Source organism: Tinamus guttatus, unplaced genomic scaffold, assembly GCF_059628265.1.
Source record: "Tinamus guttatus ecotype Peru unplaced genomic scaffold, ASM5962826v1 Tinamus_guttatus_pri_ptg000732l, whole genome shotgun sequence".
In the NCBI taxonomy this organism is placed as follows: Eukaryota; Metazoa; Chordata; class Aves; order Tinamiformes; family Tinamidae; genus Tinamus; species Tinamus guttatus.
The window spans coordinates 1,190,996-1,209,318 of record NW_028289266.1 but is presented as its reverse complement, the minus strand read 5'-3'; the positions used below and the strand labels follow the sequence as shown (position 1 = coordinate 1,209,318).

Genomic DNA, 18,323 nt, shown 5'->3' with positions numbered 1-18,323 from the left:
CTTTCTTATGCAGTTGTGGCTTAAAGATTTGTCAGTTTAAAGAACATGAAAATGCATTTTTTTCATTTCAGATTATGTCCCAATTGGACCACGGTTCTCTAATCTGGTGTTACAAGCCCTTCTGGTACTGCTAAAGAAGGCTCCCCCTCAGGTAAGATGATAGTTGAGGAGTAAGATGCTGTATTCCTAAAATAATTGTGATATCGGAGGGCTTTTTGGTTGATGATAATGGTGTTAGAGCTATTGCCTCTGACTAAGGCAGATTAATCGTGGGCTGCTGCTGGAGCTCATTCTCAATGAGATGAACAGGAAGGACCCTTGTGCAATTTTTCATGTAATTCATTGGAAATCTCATGTGTTTGGAAGTTTCTGCATGAGTAAAAACCAAACCAACTGGAAAACCTTGAAGGCTGGTGTCAGGAAGAAGCAGAGAACCACCATTCGGATGAACTCAGTTCTTTGTAACTTCAAGTCTCTTGAAAAATGGAGTAACATATGCATGGGAATTGTTCTTGTTAGAGAGTTTGGTGGAAAGATCTTTCAATTCTAGAAATTTGAACTGATGTGTAATGTTCCAGGCCATGAAGTTCCCCTTGTGCCCATCTGCTATCAGATAAGAACAGGGAGGTTGGCAGTATCCGCATGACCATTTTTGATGGTTGTGATCTCATGTAATCATTCATTTAGCGCTGGGTATTTCTACAGTATGAGCAGATGATTGCACCCATAGAACAGGAAAGGAAAACGATGATTTACTTCAATAGTCCAAAGAACTTCATATCAGAAGTTGTTCATTTTTTCACTTCGTCCTTCAAGATTATGTTGCACTTTTGTTGGCACCCGTGTCTCTGTGAAAGCAGGATGCAGAACTTGAAGCACTCAGATATTTGCCAAGTTTATGCATGTTTCTAGAGATTCATACTTTGCAATGTTTGAAATGCCCTTGAGGCTGGAAGACTTTGGGTTGACAGCCAATATTATGGTGACTTAAGCTATAAATTGTTGGAGGGTTGGGAGAGAGCTTTCTTGGGAAGTGTCACTGTTTGATTGATGATAATTTTTTTTTGCTAGGTGTCCACTATCAGCTGCAGTAGAAATTAGGACGCTGGGTTAGCTGCACCCTTTGGTCTGACCTGGCTGGGACATCTGGGAGGTGGGGTTCTTACAGACTGGCTGGCAGATTTGTTTCTTATCCGCTCCTGTGGCAAGCATGACGTATGGGGATTTTTTTCATTAGAAACAAAAATGTATATAGGTAGAAGATTCGTTAAAAAACAAAGAAAAGCCCAGGCTTTTCTGCTGTGAACCTTTACCCTGAAAGAGATTGAATTTGACTTGAAGACTCCTAGAGTTTTAAGCTAAAGTTACAAACCCATGAGGAAGATGCAGTTGCTGGTTAATTGTTCCTCTTCCATGTTCCGGTGAGATTGCTAGTTTCCTTGGGGATTTTTTTTTTTAATGATGATCGATTTCAGTCCTGCTTGTAAACTGAGGTGCAAATACAGGCTATAGTGTCCGTGCGCAGCATCAGTGCTACCTACCTGCTGCCTAGGTCAGAGGGACATGAAATCTCCTCCAGACCGAGGTAATGGTTGATGTTTGTTCCTTGTAAAACTGGGAAGTCCTAACTCGCACCACCCATGTCCCAGTGCTGAGAAAACCTGTTGTCAAGCCGCTGAGGAGACAATATCTGTTTTCTATCGCTATTAGTTAGTATATTTAGACTAGCAGGAGCCTAAGTGTGACCCGCGCGGGTAATTCGGAAGGTTTAGAGGTAGGAATTCCGCAGCAGCTGAAGCTGTGAGCGAGGAAGGAGAGGGAAGCGGCGCATGTGGCCCGGCCGCCATGCCAGGGCCCGGCCGCCATGCCAGGGCCCGGCTCCCGCGCGCGGCGCTGTGGCGGCCTCGCCGCGAGGGCCCTGCGTGTGCAGCCGCCTCCCCCGGCTCCTGCGGGGCAGCCCTGCAGGAGGAGCGCGTGGGGATACCAGGTTATTAATTATGCATCGAGCTTGTGTCCCCGCTCAATGGGCTCGTTAAAACGCCTTCCAGCCGCCCCGTGTCCCTATCGCGGCTGTGCTGCTTTAATTTGCTGTGGGAAGCGCGAGTGCTCCAAGCTCTGGGTTTTCTGGGCTTTCTGCCTTGTTTATACATTTGTAGGAGTCTGGGGAGTAAACACGGAAGACTTTAAAGAAACAAGGCACAGCCCTGAATTTGCTTTAAATTCCCAGTCACAGCTTCCCGATTCCTAGTTCCTCGGAGCAAGGCTTGAATAGTGGTATCTATTACTAGTTCAAGAAGACTGAAAAACATTGCGTTTTGTTTAGCATTTTTTTAAACCAGTTAAAAAAGCTTTTCTAAAATGGCTTGAAGAGAAGAAAATAAACCATGTTCTCTTAGGGTCTTTATTTCAATCAAGTTTCCCTGTGTTGTGCAGGAGAAGAAACTGGGGAGGGAGGGAATAGAAAGAGTGAAAAGGGCTGTCGCAGCGGGGAGCCGAGCGGGAGAAAAGGACTTCTCTGAGAACTAAGCAGCAGCAGCTCCCAAAGCCGGAGCTGCTTCATCTACATGCAGAGTCACACAAGGCATGGGGACGCTCACCAGCCCCGCAGAGGTTTCACATGTGCTTCCCTGCTGCTTCCCGTGAAAAGCTAACAATCGGCTCAAAGGGTGAAAGCCCATGGCAGCATCCCCGCGCTAAGCTGGACGCACAATCTGTGCAGTGTTACGAGGTGTCTGGCTTAGCGCGATGCTCCGCAGCGCTCGCGGGGATGCCCTCCCGATGCTCCCAGAGGCCCCCGGCCCCTCTGCTCCCCGGGACGCTGGAGGCATTTGCAGATTTTGTGAAAGTCGACGGGGAGGGGAGAGGGGGGAATAATCTCCTTGTTTGCCATAATCCCACAGGCATTCCTGATTCCACTTCACTTGGTGTGAAACGGGAGCGACTCCAGTCAACAGAGACCTTAGGCTTACACCTGTAACACTGGCAAACTGCCTTTTCTTCCATTACACAAGAATTACACAAATCTCCCACAAAACAACACAGAATTGTTGTTGCCCCCAATGTCTGCTTAAAAATTCGTAAGGGACCAGAGCTGAGTGAATAGCCGCTGGACAGCCAGCAGAGGCACCTCCATCATGCTTGGAGCTTCCCTTGCCTGGGGCTGCTCAGTTTTTGTGAATTCAGGCAATCTGGGGCTCCGTTTGCGTGTTGTGACTCCACTTGCATGTCGCAGAGCCTGTGTAATTCTTATATGTTCCATATGGTGTGAGCTTTGGGCAGTCAATGCAATAATATGGTGCCCATTGGGAGGTGAATATTGTGTTTGAATCAATCTAGAAATGCTTGGAAAGTAGTAGTTTAAGGCACCTTCTTCTTTTGATCTTTGAATCTTGGCGTGTTTATATCAATGATTCAGATAAAATCCATGCAGCGGGCAGGGGAGGAAACAAGGGTTATCCCACCTCTAGAGACAACGGAGCAAATTACCCACCTGGGTATCTCCCCATGAGCATAGGGGGAGCTTGGGCTCCTTTAATCGTCTCAAAATGGGCAGGATCAATCCAGATTTAAGTGGCATGTCTGCGCCTAATCCTTGTTGATGGCAGAACCAGTGCCGAGACTGCCATGGTGAGTCCGAAACTATGTCACCCAAAGCTGTGCAAGTTCCATATTACATGACTCATTGGTAATGGTGATTTTTGGACATTCAGCTGGAGTCTTGTACCTTCTACAAGTTGAACATGCAGAGCACATTGCCCTTGCAGTGGCTGCCGTATAAAGTAGGAGTGAAAAATGAAGGTTTCTTCGATGGGGGCACTTCAGCAGAGTATCTGGTGGGGACGGTGAGTCCATCTGTGTCCGTGTGATGCTGCAGAGTAGTTGGATGGGCTCGGGTTTGTCACCTTGGCTTGATGGGTTTTCAAGCCTTTGTGGTACTGCAGAACATTTCTGATTTGTAGGTTTTCCTGTTTTTTACCGAGTAAGTTGCCTGAAACTGCTAAAAGACGAAAGACTCCTAATATATTTTCATTTTCTTTTAGTAATTGATACAATCGAGATTATACTTAATTTATTGTAACTGATTTTACAGTGGATGAAGTTTAAAGTGGGCTGAAGGGCATAGTTTCTTGTGAAGAAAATAGGGAAGAATTCATGAATTTTGGGTGCAGCACATAAAATATTTAAGCAATGTTTTGCAATGTAACCATCTGCTCTGATGAGTTTTCTGGCTTTGAGTCACCAGTTGTTTGGCATCTTGGGCATGGATCCAAAGCATCACATCTGAAAGCTACTGATGGACCTGCCCTCTGCTAGCTTGTCCTGTTAACTTTGAACCTTGATGGGATTTTGTTGTTCTTGGCGTTGTGCTGGGCGAGTTGAGCTCAGGTTTGTGTGAAAGCGAGCGCCCTTTGCTTTGGTTTAAACCTGGTGCTTGGCAACTTCATGTCTTCCTTTGTGGTTTGTATTCTGAGAAACAGCATTTTCAACCTGCTCCTACACTAAACAATTTGTAGACCTGATAGATTATAGACAATTTAAAGACTTCTCTGATACCTCCCAGCCCACTTAGCAAGAGTCTATTTGGGGAAATCAGTCCATACTTCTCTCTGTCCCTGTTGCTCTCCTGTGATTTCTCTAAATGAATCTTGTATTCAAAACTGCACTTGCAATTGCTAGGATTGCACAGTATTTTTAACAAGAGAGGACCCTGCATTCGTGCAGCAGAATAACTACTTCTCTTTCACTCTTTTCCCCAATCTAAAAATGTCCAAACTGCTGGTTTTGCATGATGCTCAGCACCGAGCTGCTGTTTTCAGAGGACTTGCCACAATGACCAATTCTGGTGGCTCGCTTAGATGGCAATAACTCACTTGGGAGTCATCTTTGTGGGTTCAGTAATTGTCTGCTGGCCTCATTTACAGCAAGTTTTGGGTTCATCTGGCCAAATGTGGCTGTCAGCAGTTTGGTTGCCTAGAACTAGTCTAGTTGTGCAGAACATAGTTTGTTGTGGGAGTCCGGAGTGGAGGCAGCTTCTTTGGGAGGAGACAACTGCCTTCGTGTGGTAGAAGGTTACTCAGACTAGTGCTTGTGGGACAGGGACCAGGTGTGGGACTTGGAGGTCTTGCTTCTGTCTTTGACTTCCCTCAGTCTCCTTATCCCTATGACAAGAAAACCTGTTTTCTCCTTAGGGGATCGTAATTCTAACTGAGTTGTTAGAGCATATATGGTGTCGGATATAATGGGGTAGTGTCGGTAAATTGAGCAAAAGCACACTGAGGATTGTGTTTTGGGGAAATAAAGGACAGCCAAAAAGCACTGTAAGTGAGGATGAAGATGATACTGCCTCCATCAGGTCTGCTGATCGTCTCCATCTCTGTTTTCTTCTTATGGAGGACCTTAAACAGGCCTCCGTTCTGCTATAGAATCATTGTGGCTAGAAAAGACCTTCAAGATCATCAGGAGCAACTGCATCCTGCATGCTGCTATCCCAGAGGTGTCTTAGCAAGTCGAAGGCACCTTCTGCCCCTGTCCTTGGGTGGCAGCTTGAGGGCGAATCTCAGTGGCTCTCTGGAGCACCTGCACCGCACTTCGGTGGCTCGTGGCAGCTGAGGCTTTAGTGCCTTTGGAGGAGTCATTTCCCAGGACTTCCAAGCCTGTGTTTTAAGTCTGTTTTACCAACACCAGAGGTGAAGACAACTGAAGTTTTGCCTTTGGGCGGGCAAAAAGTCTATCCGTTGTTGAGCATAATTTATATTTTTTCAGTCTGTTCGTGCTTTAGCTGAGCCTGAGCACCTGGTGGAACTTTCTTGCCCTTGTTTGTTTTTTTCCCGTTAAATTTCCCGCTCCCTTTCTCAGGAAGCCCTGTCAAGGAGGGCCGATCTCCGCAGCGTGGGGCCTTCTGGGGGGCAGGCAGTGGTTAATGCCCTGAGTGCTGGCGCAGGTTGCCCTGGCAGTGCCGCCGCGGGAGGCTGCTGACCTGGGGCACGCGGGTTTCAACTTGCCACTCGGGGCTTCCTTGTGCTCTTAGGCTAAAAACAAACCCGAAGCCAAGTCCCCGTGTCTGGTGCTTTCTCATCGTCCTTCACTCAGAGCAGGAATGCAGTCTGCTCCGGTATAAAGTTAGGGAAACAACAACAACCAAGGGAAAGACCACGTTGTGGGGTTGTGAAGATGCATCTTTATCAGAGGTGTATTATGTTTTAATTCTTCATTAGAGGAATGCAAAGCATTCATGAAATGAATTCTGCATGCCCAATAGGGAGGGGTTTTGTGTTTTCTGGTGATGATTTGAGATTCTGTGTTGCAAAGGCTAAATCTAGAATTTGATTCTTTGAGCATCAGTGAAACTCCTGTACAGCAAATAAGGAGGACACTGGGTCAGCCAGAGACCTCCTAAACCCCCGAGGGCTTCGCACGGTCTGGGTTGTAAAAGGGGCTGATCCTCCCACATGCATCAGGCAGCCTTTTCCTAAAAGGAGGGTGTTACTCTGAGAAGTCCCCTGTAATGTAGTTTTTGGAATGGGGGTTGGTTTATGCTTTTAAATCTAATAACGCTTCAATTTGTAATAGTGAATTTCGTAGAAAAATTAGGAAAGCAGTGAGTACAGGTGAGGCTCTCGTGTACCATAATTTTTGGTCCCTTTGATGCTATTACTCTGACTTCTGCAGTCTGGTTCTAGTCTTATAGTCTTATATGATTACAGCCTCAAATATGGATGTGTAATCTTATTGATTTCACTTAATTTTATTTTTTTAATGGTCATTTTCTCCCTAGTTAGCTGGAGCTTCCCAAGTCTGGTTCGTCTCATTCTGTTTTTCCTTTCTTGACACGTCTCCCATTGTGTGGGCAGGGCCGCAAGCTTCTCATCATTGGAACCACCAGTCGCAAAGATGTCCTGCAGGAAATGGAAATGCTCAACGCCTTCAGCACGACTATTCATGTGCCCAATATTGCAACAGGAGAGCAGCTGATGGAGGCGTTGGAGGTGAGGAAAATTAATGAATGACAAAACAGCTCAAAAATTGCTGAAAAGGAATGATTTTGAGGTAGGGCTGCAGCTTGCAACACTGTCTCATTTAACTTTGACCTAACAGCAATTTTGAGGCTTTCCTGCATTACTTTGTCATGTGATGAATTAAGGAAAAATAAGAGCAATACATCTAGGCAAAAAGTTCACAGAGTGGATTGAAAAGTTCACAGGGCATGGAAGTGGGTGAAGTTATATAATTGGGGCACTTAACTGAGATGTGCCCGTAGGGTGCTGAGCTCTCATTAGCTGGAACAACATCAAATGGAAGTGCTTGGTGCTGGAGAGATTATAGGTTCTTTATAAATGGATACTCCAAAGGCTTCTTAAGCTGTGCCATGGTGGAATTTGTAGCACCTATTATTTTAAGATAAATTTAACAGGCAGAACTTCTGTGCAACCTGGTAGTGTTGTCACAAGGACAAAAATCACAAAAGCCTGAAAGATTTTGCAACAGGTTTGAAAATGAATTGTAGCATAAGCCGCTATGTTCCTTTTGGACTTCGATCTGGAGAAAACCTAGAATAGGTCATAAGATTGAATGAGCAATTAACTGGTTGGAGATGCTATGAAAATAAACATTATGCAGTTAAAGAGTCTTGTAAGTATTTTGCCTTGTTTGGGTATCTTGCAATAAAGAGTTATCTTTCCAAGCTAGAAAATGAACTTCTCATTTTCTTGGCCCTGAGTTAGGTAACATTTCTCCTATGGGCAGTCCCTTGATGTTTTTCTTTTCCCTATCTCCTGCAGCTCCTGGGTAACTTCAAAGACAAGGAACGCAGCACCATTGCCCAGAATGTCAAAGGGAGATCCGTCTGGATTGGTATCAAGAAGCTGCTGATGCTCATAGAAATGTCATTACAAGTAAGAACTCTTCTGGTCCAGGAAGGGCTGGGGCACAGAAGAGCCTCAGAGGCTCCCACTTGTCTACAGACTCTAAGTTTGACTGTGGTGGGAGCCTTTGAACAGATTTAACTGGGGGGAAAAGAAAAGAAAAAAAAAAAAAAGAAATTTGCTAAACAAAGAAATTGCCAGGTCTCAGTCTGTGGAGAGCTCTTTACAAACCGCAGTGCCTATAGGCTGTTTAGAGCTGCACTTCAGAGAAGAGCATCTGGCAACCAGAGAGACTGGATTAACTTACCTTTCATGCAATTTCTGCTCTATACACAGCATGTTAAGATTGCAGATAGTGATCATTTAGGATTTTTTTTGAAGCAAAAGGTGCCTGCGCAGGTGTATGTGCTCTTTCCCTGAAGAAGATAAATCTGTCAGGCTGTTCAGCTGCTCCTCTCTTTATTTTCCACTTTCAGCACTTTAAAGAAAATAATTGCAGAGAGTAGAAATATGTAGCTGTTAACCCTGCCCCGCAGCCGCCGCTCGCGCCGCCGTCAAGCCCTGCTCCCTGCCATGTGCTCCTGGAAACGAGAGGAGCTGCAGCCTAATCCTCCCGGCTGACATCCCAGCCCTCCGGAGCAACCCCCTCCACACACTCTCTCTTTTCACATCAAATGGATTTAGTGCAGCTGAGTGAACTGTCCTTAGATCTTCCTAGGAGAGGCTGAGCATAAGCTAAGAGGCATGTAGTTTAGCAGCATATAAGTCATGTATCCCTCTGTTCACTATTCACAATTCTGTTAAAACTTGCACAGGACTAAGGATATGCTCTGACTGGATGTCACCTCAGGGAATAAAGTCATTTATCTAGATTACTTTTTCCTCTTCTTCCGTGACTTTTAATTCCATACCTACAGGCAAGTCAGTAAGTCATTGCTCACACGTATTAGATGTATTTAAGGGTGCAGGCCTTTGGGGACTGCCTGCCTCGGTCGCAGTCCCTTTCACTTAGCCTTGACAATGCATTCCTTCTTCTGATACCTGACATTTTCTTTTACTGCTTTGACCCAAAGTGTTAAGTACTCGTTCTTTTCCAGAGTGAAGGTGAAGGCTATGTAGATTGTGGGCAGTTGTGAATTTTGATCGTGATACGTTCCCCAGATTTGGGTTCACAGTGTTGCCCCTTGGTTTCACACCTGTAATGCCCTAGTTAGGGGATCTTCATGCAGGCAGCCCAGATGCTATTCTGGGCTATCTAGACAAACTTGTGCATTTTCTTTAACCAAAACCAACTGTTTTTTGGTCAGTCCATAGCTGATCACACTGAGAAAAGAGAGACAATGCTTGGTTCATGCCATTTGCTGCCAGTTGGAGAAGCACAAAATGAAGGGTTGCTACTGCTAATATTATAAACACCTCTCTGTGCTACTGTGCGTAGATGGTAGTAATGCAGCTAATTTGAGCTTTCGGAGGAATTCGCAGAGTAGTTGGGGCTGGAAGGGACCTCTGGAGCTCATCCAGTCCAATCCCAGCTACTCAAGGAGAGTCTCCTAGAGCAGGTTGCACCATGCTGTGTTATGTCAGGTTTTGAATATCTGTAAGGATGGGGACTCCACAAGCCTTCTGGGCAACCCGTTCCAATATGGAACCGCTTGCACAGTAAAGAAGGGTTTTCTAGTGCTCAGGTGGACTTCCCTGTGTTTCAGTGTGTGCCCATTGCCTCGTATCCTGAGCCTGGGCACCACTGAGAAGAGCCTGGCCCCATTGCCTTGACCCTCTCCTGTTGGATATTGATACACGTAGGTGAGATCTGCCCCACGGAGCCTTCTTTCCTGGCTAAACACTCCTATCTCTCTCCTTTAATGAGAGATCCTCCAGTCCCTTAATCGTCTTTGTGTCCTTTCCCTGGGCTTTCTCCAGGAGGTGTCAGTCTCTCCTGCCCCGAGGAGGCCATATTTGGACAGTATTCCAGGTGTGTGTCTCCCCAGTGCCAAGCAGAGGGGAAGGATCCACCTTCACCCTGCTGGCAATGCTCTTCCTAACACAGTCCTGGGCACCACTGGCCACCTTTGCCCCAAGGGTGCATTGGTGGCCCTGGTTCAACTCATGGGATGTCCCCATGACTCCCATGACTATCCTTCTCTTTAGGTGACCCTGCGTGTGCAGGGGGGTTGGACTAGATGATCTCTAGAGGTCCCTTCCAACCCTAAGCATTCTATGTTTCTATGATTCTGTGATTCTCTGCAAAGCTGTTTTCCATCTGGTTGGCCTGCAGCATGGTGTGAGGCCTGAGGTTATTCCTCCCTAGGTGAAGGACTTGTCATTTCCCTTTTTCTGAGCCTCGTGAGGTTGCAAAACGTGCAAGATCTGCTTTTTTTCTTTTTCCAACTGAGCTAGAACACAGCTTTCAAAGGGAAACTGGATCAGACGTCTCAACTCTCGCAGGAATTCCAAGTGATAGAATTTGTTTCTTAAAACTGAGGTAATTGGATCCCGTAGTAAGGTAATTCTCTGAAAAAAATGCACACCTATATAGGGAAGTCTTTTTCTCTGTGTGAACGTTTTTAAGCTGCTAAATCTCTTTGGCTTAGAGTAAGTCTTGCTGAATCAACCTCAATATCAAAATCCTGCTATGGGATACACTGGGCCACTGCATTGCTCTTGTATCTGGCCTTGCTTTGTTATGCAGTTTCCCAGCCTTGTAAACCCACACTTTTTGACAGCTTAATTTCCATTAAACTGGTGGTATAGCTGGCTTTTTTTAATGTGAACTGCTCTCATTTAATGTCAAATACCCTGGTTGTCCTATTTACACTGTGAATTCTGGAATGATGTTGGGTTCATGTCCAAAACAAGCGTTTGAGGAATGGATACACCTACGATCTGCCATATCTAGAAAGGATCTAGACAGGTTTAGTTTAAAACTAAGTTTAATTGCAGTGCATGGACACCTCACAGTATTATCAGGTGCCAGCCTAGCTTCACCCTTGCCTACACAGCACCCCTGTCCTGGGATGCTGCTGGGCTCAGAAGCCTCCTTGTTCCCTAGCCGGCAGACTGGTTCCTTCTGCAGTTTCCTGCCTGCCTAGCTTGCTGCTCCTAGATTTATTTGTCTGATGTCTCTCCTTCTTGGGAGACTGAGCCAGACAACTTCCCAGGAAGTCCTTTTTTCATCTCTGATATTTTCTGATCCACTAGCTTTTGTTCAGCATAAATAAAGCTGTTAAGCTGCTGTATGGAATGTATTTTAATGTACATGGGAAATTAATTTGAAAGATCATCATGTAATGCTTCTGTTATTGTCTTGAACCAGTAACCTATGTTTAAATAAGGGAGTTGGGGTTTGCTGGCAGGTTTACAGAAGCCCTGCACTGCTCGTGGGTACAGGGTCTTTCAGCGTCCTGCTTTAGCATCTCACACAGGATCTTCTGGCTGCAGGTGGATGCTGTTACTCCAAGAGAGTCTGTAGAAAGTGTATGAGGGCAGGTTGCGGAAAAGCTGTTACAACTGTAGCTGCTTTCATGTGTCCTAGTGAGGAGGCAGGATCTTTGATTTGGAAAATGGAATGCCAGTACTGGCAGCAGTTATTGCAGCTGGTAGGCTCAGCACATCTGTTTTAGCAATAAAAAGAAGAGACATCCTTTCTCTCCAATCCCTTTCTTGAATATGTGGAGAGGTGGAGCACAGGTAACTCTTTGTGCTGCTGCCTGGCTTTGGCAGTGTTGCTTTGCAGGCTTGCTGGGTCTGTCTGCGTAATCTGAACTTCTGATCCTCCGAACCTCGTGTCCGGGGGTTGACTGAGAACTTCACCCAGTGCCCGACTGCCTCGAAGTGCAGGGGGATCTGGCTCTCTGGTGTAGACTGCGACCTGCTCTTTGGGTGAGTCTCACCTGAGCAGGAAGGTGCTGAATGTAAGTGCTCTGTTAACCTCATTTTCAGCACAATGGTCTTTCCATTTTCAGTACCATTTGGCCTCATGTCCTCTGTGGGACCCCTTAAACTAGAATGAGGTGAGGATTTCCCTTAATTCTGCAGAAATCTATCCAATATCTTGTCAGCCATTTGATTAGGTCTCTGTGTTCCTAAACTGTCCACAGATTTCAGAAATGATTGATTTGGATGTCGTGTTCTGCCCCTCAGCCAGTTTCTTAGCACAGAACTCAAATTTGGTGTTAATGTGTTCCTTGGTGGGGTTTTGAACTCCTGCATCAGAATCCCTTCTGGCACCTAGGAAGAGGGCATATTTCATGATGGTTGTGTCATCAGAAGCAAGGAAGATTTAGGCCATTAGGAAGGAATAGAAGGGAGAAATGGAGTGGGGGCTTGAATCCCTTCTGTTCCTGGCTATACAATTTAGGCTGTCCCAGCTATGGAGAGGGTTGGGGAGAAGCAGGCACAGAGTGGGACTAGTTTGTGCAGACGAACAGGGACAGTGACAACGTGGGATGAAGCTGCTGTGAAATTTGCCATAAACCAGAAATACTTGATAGAAACAATTGTATTTCTAAGTCTTTTGTTTTGGGACTCTGAGAACACACTGCGCTTGTGCTCCTGAGCTTTGTGTCCTGGCGCAGTGTTGTGTCCACTGCATCAGCTAGCTGTAGGCTGGGACAAGCAGGCTCGTCTCTGGGCAGATCAGAGCACGGGCAAAGCAACCACGTGCATTCTCCAAGCAAGCTTTGTGGCTGTGGCCTTGCTTTACTGTTGTGCTACTTAGGAGATTGCATCACATGGTAATGGAGATCTGTTTTGTCTGCCGTGTAGATGGATCCCGAGTATCGGGTGAAAAAATTCCTGGCTCTTCTGAGAGAAGAAGGAACGTAAGTATTTTTATTTTGGAAGGTTGTTCAGAATTGTCTTCTGGAGTCAAGAAACAAAGCAGCAACTTCCCTCTGAGTGAAAACTGACCTGTATATGAAGAACTATATATCAGATCAGTTCTCCTTATGGTTTGTACAGGTCCCGAAGACTTTTTGAGAACTGGCATGCCTGAGTTTTCTGCCTTCTTTATTTACTTTTAAAACATTAGTGAGATATTGGACCACTTTGTTTAACTGAAGTGTGTCAGAAGAGATTCTACTAGATATAAATAGCTATTTATCTAAAATCTGGAACTTCAGGGGTCTTTTTTCCTCCTGTGTAAGTAAAGGCTGTCCAGCTCTTTCCCCTCTGGGTATCACAGGGGATAGTTAGGCCCAGTATTGACTGTGATATCTCCTAGAAGATGTCCTTGTCATCCATGTATGGCTGCACTTATTCTGGGGAAGTTAGCAACACTGTCCATACTGCTGCATGTTAATATTTGGTGCTTTTATACATGCGTGTGTGCTTTTCTGATGGATTTGGCTTCCTTTGCAGGAGTTCCCTAGACTGAAGATGGACCAAGCGCAAGGTAGACAGCTGGAGAAGTGACCAATCTGGAGAATATGCACTGGGATCTTTACTCTTCTGTATTCAACACACTGGACAAAGTGAAATGCTTCCCTGTTTCCAAGAACCCAATGTGGAATTTGCATGTTTAGTGCAATACAGTATCTTTATCCTTTGTCTTTAATATACTGATGTCATGTGGAAGTGTCTTCTAGAACACTGTGCTTATGTCTCTGTGCAGGCAAGGCTATGTTCTCATTTGATTTTAGCATGGGAGAAATGTAAGTTTTGAAGCTAATGCTCACTTGTGTCCAGCATCCAGTTGCTATGATAGGAAAGAAAACCTGACTTTGATAGTCTTTGGTGAAGTCTTATTTTAAGTACTATTCTGTATTATTCTGATCTGAAGAACATCTTCTTGTTCAGTTATGTTGTCATATGCCTCATTGAGCAGAATTATTGAGTCAGGCAGATATCCTTAAAGACAGTGACCACAATAATCTAGAGTTTTCTAGAGGCTAATACTTTTTTTTTTTTTTAAATTTAATACCCAGGTATTTTGTGGCCTGATGGGGAAGAGACTGGCTAATGGCATTAGTGATAGGAAAAAGGCAGGGAAATATGCTGATCAGAACAGAGAAAATTTCAAATCCAGTATTTAAAGCTTCAGAACTTGCTCTTAATTCAAAAACAGTTGAGAGATGCTGGTTCCAACCCAAAAGCTCTTCATGAGTTCAATCTAGAAGATAGTTTTGGCATTAGCCAGGCTGATTATGTTCCTTTTCTCTGCCGTGTTACCAAAGGTTGAAATTCCTCCTTTGAGAGAGAGAGAGGAAGCTAAGCTCTCAGGCATCCATGGGATGCACGTTGCCACGGTTTTGCACTACAGTAAAGGAATGTATCAAACTTTGCTACATGGTCCTTGCACAAGAGTCATCTCACGTCAACGAGATGCTGTTGTTGATGACTGCATGAAGAAAATCCCCTCGATTTCATTGACTCCACCTGGTTAATAAGGTTCATGGAACATACCTCAGTTTGGTGGGGCAAAAAATCAAAGCCATTTTCGATCTTAGTCAGTATGGGTTCTTCAACTTGACTAGACATGCTGTAAGGACTAAGCAGCTTTATGCTGAAAGTGATGTTCCTGCGGAAAGGAGGTGGTTTTACATTCTTTAGGCCTGAAGGTGAAGGTTCTCTAGTCCTTATTTTGCAGACTTAAAGCAATCAGAGTATTTTAACCACTCCACTCTGGTTTCTTTTCCTTTGGCAGTGCTGTTGTATTGTGATAACATTACAGTCCCAGTGGTTATTACTCCCTCTCATTTTGTGTATGATCTTGTGACTTTATTTGTTCTCTTCTTTCCTCTGCTAGTCCTAGTGACAACAGCACACGTTAACTTATTTTTCAGAGTAAATGATGTAAACCTTACTGTGTCCTTGTCCAGAGCTATATTGATGAATAAATATCTCATTCAATTGCACATTGATGGATTCAATAAAAAGCACAACTCCTTGTGATGATATGGGAGACAGCTGTGTCCATGGGGGTGGTTGGGCAGACGTGTGTGCATGGAGTGCTGCCGTGTGGCATTAAGATGGGCAGCTGCTTCCCAGGCTCTTGGAAAGCAGAAGGCTGCTAAACTGTTTGAACCTGAGCTTGGACATAGATAGTCTAAAGGACTTGGCTCACAAGAGCTCTGGTGCACTCTGTTCCAGAGTTTCTTGGGCCCTGCAGTGCTGGGGACGTTCAGAAGATGTGAGGAGGTGATGGGCCACCCTTTGGAAAGGTCAGAGCAAACTGACTAGTGTAACATCCCACCCACTCCACTGTCTCCTGTGACTTTCCATCCACTGGGTTTGCTGCAGGGGGGAGAATGACCCCTCTCAGCTCCTTTCCATCACATTTCCTCTAAGACATGTGCCTTGACAAGGTCTGTTTTATATCGCTATAAACAATAATGGACCATTTTTTTCCTCCCTTTCTTTATCTTGCTGCTGCTTTTTACTGAACTTTATAGAAATGTAACCGTCTTGAAAATAGAATTGTTGGCCAAAGTCAAGTGAATTTGAATATGTTGGGTTCTGGGGTGGGTAGAGAAGATGGTAGAAGGATGGGCAAGAAGTGCAGAAGGTTTCCAAAGGAAAATATGCTCAAAAATTAAGCTAGTCACAAAAAAGACTGTGAGGACAGAGCTGCCAGTCACCTGGCTTGCTTAGCCCAATGTTATCTGTGTTTGTGTAACTTGGAAGTGTCTCTGCTGCCCTGCAGCAGGAGATGACACTGGCAGAACTGTGTGGTGTCCAGCATGGTTGGGCTACAGGGAATATAGAATGGTATTAATTAATTTATTTATTTACCCCGCATCTGGCCTCATTTTAGGCCAGTGCTGTGGAAAAAGGTGTATTAATGTATGGGAGAGGCTACAGAAACACTCACAGAATTATCCATGGCTGGGAGAAGATGTCTTGAAGTGAAAAAATTTGGGTCTTGGTCTGTCCAAACAGTGAAAAGATGATTCAAGGATAGCATGTAAGTTCTTTTTTAGGAGGAAAACTTGTGTAGAGGTTTAGTTCAATAATCTAGCAATGTGTGCACACTGTGACACTGCACTCTATAGAATCAGGTTCCTATTTTTCTTAGCTGTAAAAGCTCTTATGTTGGTTTCATGTTACCATCGGTGTCTTTCATTGACTGTCTTTTTGCCTAAGTAACTGGATGAAGCACCACTGCTCCCATAAATGTTCTGCAGTACTCAGCTCAAGGAACTTCAAAAGTCAAACCACACAAGCTGGCAAGTGCATCTTCTTGTTCATTATTTTTACCTTTTTTTAATGGCTTACCACAAAAAATGCAAGTTGAAATATATTTTTTTCTCCAAATATATATATTTATATAATATATAATCTTAGTTAACTCAAGTATATACATTGTATAATAAATAATGCTTATAAAAAGAGAAATTTTCTGAATATAAAATAAAAACAAATCAACCTCTACAACTTTATACAAAACTTTGGATACAGCAGATTGATGGAAAAAGATCTTCCATTCAGTGCTAGAATACCTGGCTACAGTAAAATAATTACAAGGCAATAAATGTTCTATTTAATATTAAATACCTTTTCTTGATTAAAAAAAAAAAAACAGAAACAGGGATTTTGTTTAAAGTCAGGTACTTGAGAGTCTTTGCAGACACAGTGTTTAATATATACTTTTAAATAGAATGCATATGAGAAGACAGCTTATTTCTGAGACATGGAGTTTTCCTTAGCTCTCCCATGATCTTTCAGACAGCTGGTGCTCCCGGGGCTGCTCGAATCCGGGAGCTCTTCACCGGGCTCTGCAGAGGAGGAACTGGGAATTTCGTTGAGTTTTGCCACTCGCAGCGTTGAGTGGCTGGGCCAAGTACTGTGCTCCATACGCGGGGCTCTTATCCGTATTATTGCTCTTGGCAGTGTTATGTTCAGCTCTTTCTGATGGGCGAAGGGGTGAAGCGGAGGACAGAGCTTTAATGTTTGGGACACCTTTTGCAAGTCCTACCTCAGATTGTTGGCGTGTGAGAAGTGGCATCTGACCCTGCTAATGTCGCCTGATTGATGTTGGTCCCCATAATCTGTGGAAGAGCCCACCAGGGCATAGAGTTTTGTTATTACTTTTTTAATTTCAATAAGCAATATGAATATAAAAACGAGACCTCGATAGGAGAGGGGGAATGTGGCCAGGGAAGATCAGGGAGCAGGAAGAGGGACAACGGCTTCTTCTGCACCGAGATATGTTACGGGACGCCTGCGGCCCCAAGCTCTGTTGTTGTTCCAGAGCTTCTAGGCTTGAGCTAAAGCCCTCGTAAATGAACTGCTAGTACCTCAAGAAATAATCCTAGGGGAAGGAAAGGGTCTGCCTGGAATTGTGATACCACTTAACACAGTAAAGTCTACCCTTCTCATCTGCCCTGGCGCCTCTTGCTGGACAGGGTGATTTGAACAGTGCTGATAGGAGAAATGCTGGTAAGGAGGCTTGGACAGAAGTCTCTTTGCCTCCTTTGTTACTGATGCTAAAAGTAGGTGTAGCAACTAATGTGGCATGGGTCCCTGATACCAGAGAGATGCTGGGAGCTCATCTGGTCATGAAAGATCATATTATGGGATACAGAGCAAAAAGGTGCATCAGCAGAGTGGATCTGGCCAGTTCTGATTTGGGACTGTCTGGAAAGATGGCAGCAAAACCTTGAAAATCTCCCTCCAGCAGCTGCACACGAGGGAGCCGTGTGGGGGTGGCGATCCAGCTCACGTCAGAGACCGCAGCCTCCCCGAGCCTCCACCCTGCTCTTAGCTGAGGCCTGTGCCAAAAGCCAGAGGATCAGCTCTGGACTTTGGTTTCCTGCCGTCCTCCTCAGTTTGGATTATAGAGGTCATTTCAGAGGGTAAGAAGCAGCGATGGCCAAAGGGGAGGGGAAAAGAGAGATGGGCTGTAAGGCTCCCTTTGCAAGCTCACTGAAACCCATTATTTCTCCGAAATACCTCCTCGGAGTTGGAAGGCAAGAGCCTGGCTGGTGTGGGGAGCTGGCTCCTTTCCTTCCTTCTCACACTCCATCTGCTCAAGCTGGGACGGTCCCTGCAAGCAGGCAGGGGAACCTGTATTTGTTCTGCTTTCACTATGTTAAATTTATTGCCACTTGAAACCCTGTATTAACATCTATGTGGGCCAGGTTTCCAGAGGACAGAGCTGGAAGCTCTGGACATGCCTTGTTACTGGCACGCTGACTGATCACTGGTGCCTCTCTTGGGCCCACGATGTCCCTCCCTCATGCCAAACAGCGTGAGAAAAGTCAGTAGAGAAGTGATCTAACATCTAAGCGTCTGTGGAGTCAAGCCCAGCGAGCCCAACCACTCGCTTGGTTGAGGCTTGGTGATCCTGTGAGTCTTCTCCGCAGCTCTGGGGCTGGCTATAAAGAGGGTGTTTGCCCTGGCCAAACTGGCCAAAGGCTTTGGGATTATTAATGTCATCCTCTGAAAGTGTGAGGCCACCGTGTGGATGCTGATCCCAGGGCTGATGAACCCCTGGCCCGTGTCTGGAGCAGCCTCCCCTTA

General features: G+C 45.1%; 1 protein-coding gene across 1 annotated transcript in view; it reads left to right on the top strand.

Moving 5' to 3' along the window:
* Positions 1–13,422, top strand: part of NSF (N-ethylmaleimide sensitive factor, vesicle fusing ATPase) — a 63,995-nt gene extending 50,573 nt beyond the window's left edge. The window contains exons 17-21 of the mRNA XM_088537168.1: positions 72–151; positions 6,852–6,986; positions 7,779–7,892; positions 12,627–12,682; positions 13,221–13,422. Coding sequence (XP_088393294.1) covers positions 72–151; positions 6,852–6,986; positions 7,779–7,892; positions 12,627–12,682; positions 13,221–13,236 — 401 coding nt within the window. The 3' untranslated portion in view covers positions 13,237–13,422. The remainder of the gene's footprint in view (positions 1–71; positions 152–6,851; positions 6,987–7,778; positions 7,893–12,626; positions 12,683–13,220) is intronic.
* The last annotated feature ends 4,901 nt before the right edge of the window (positions 13,423–18,323 follow it).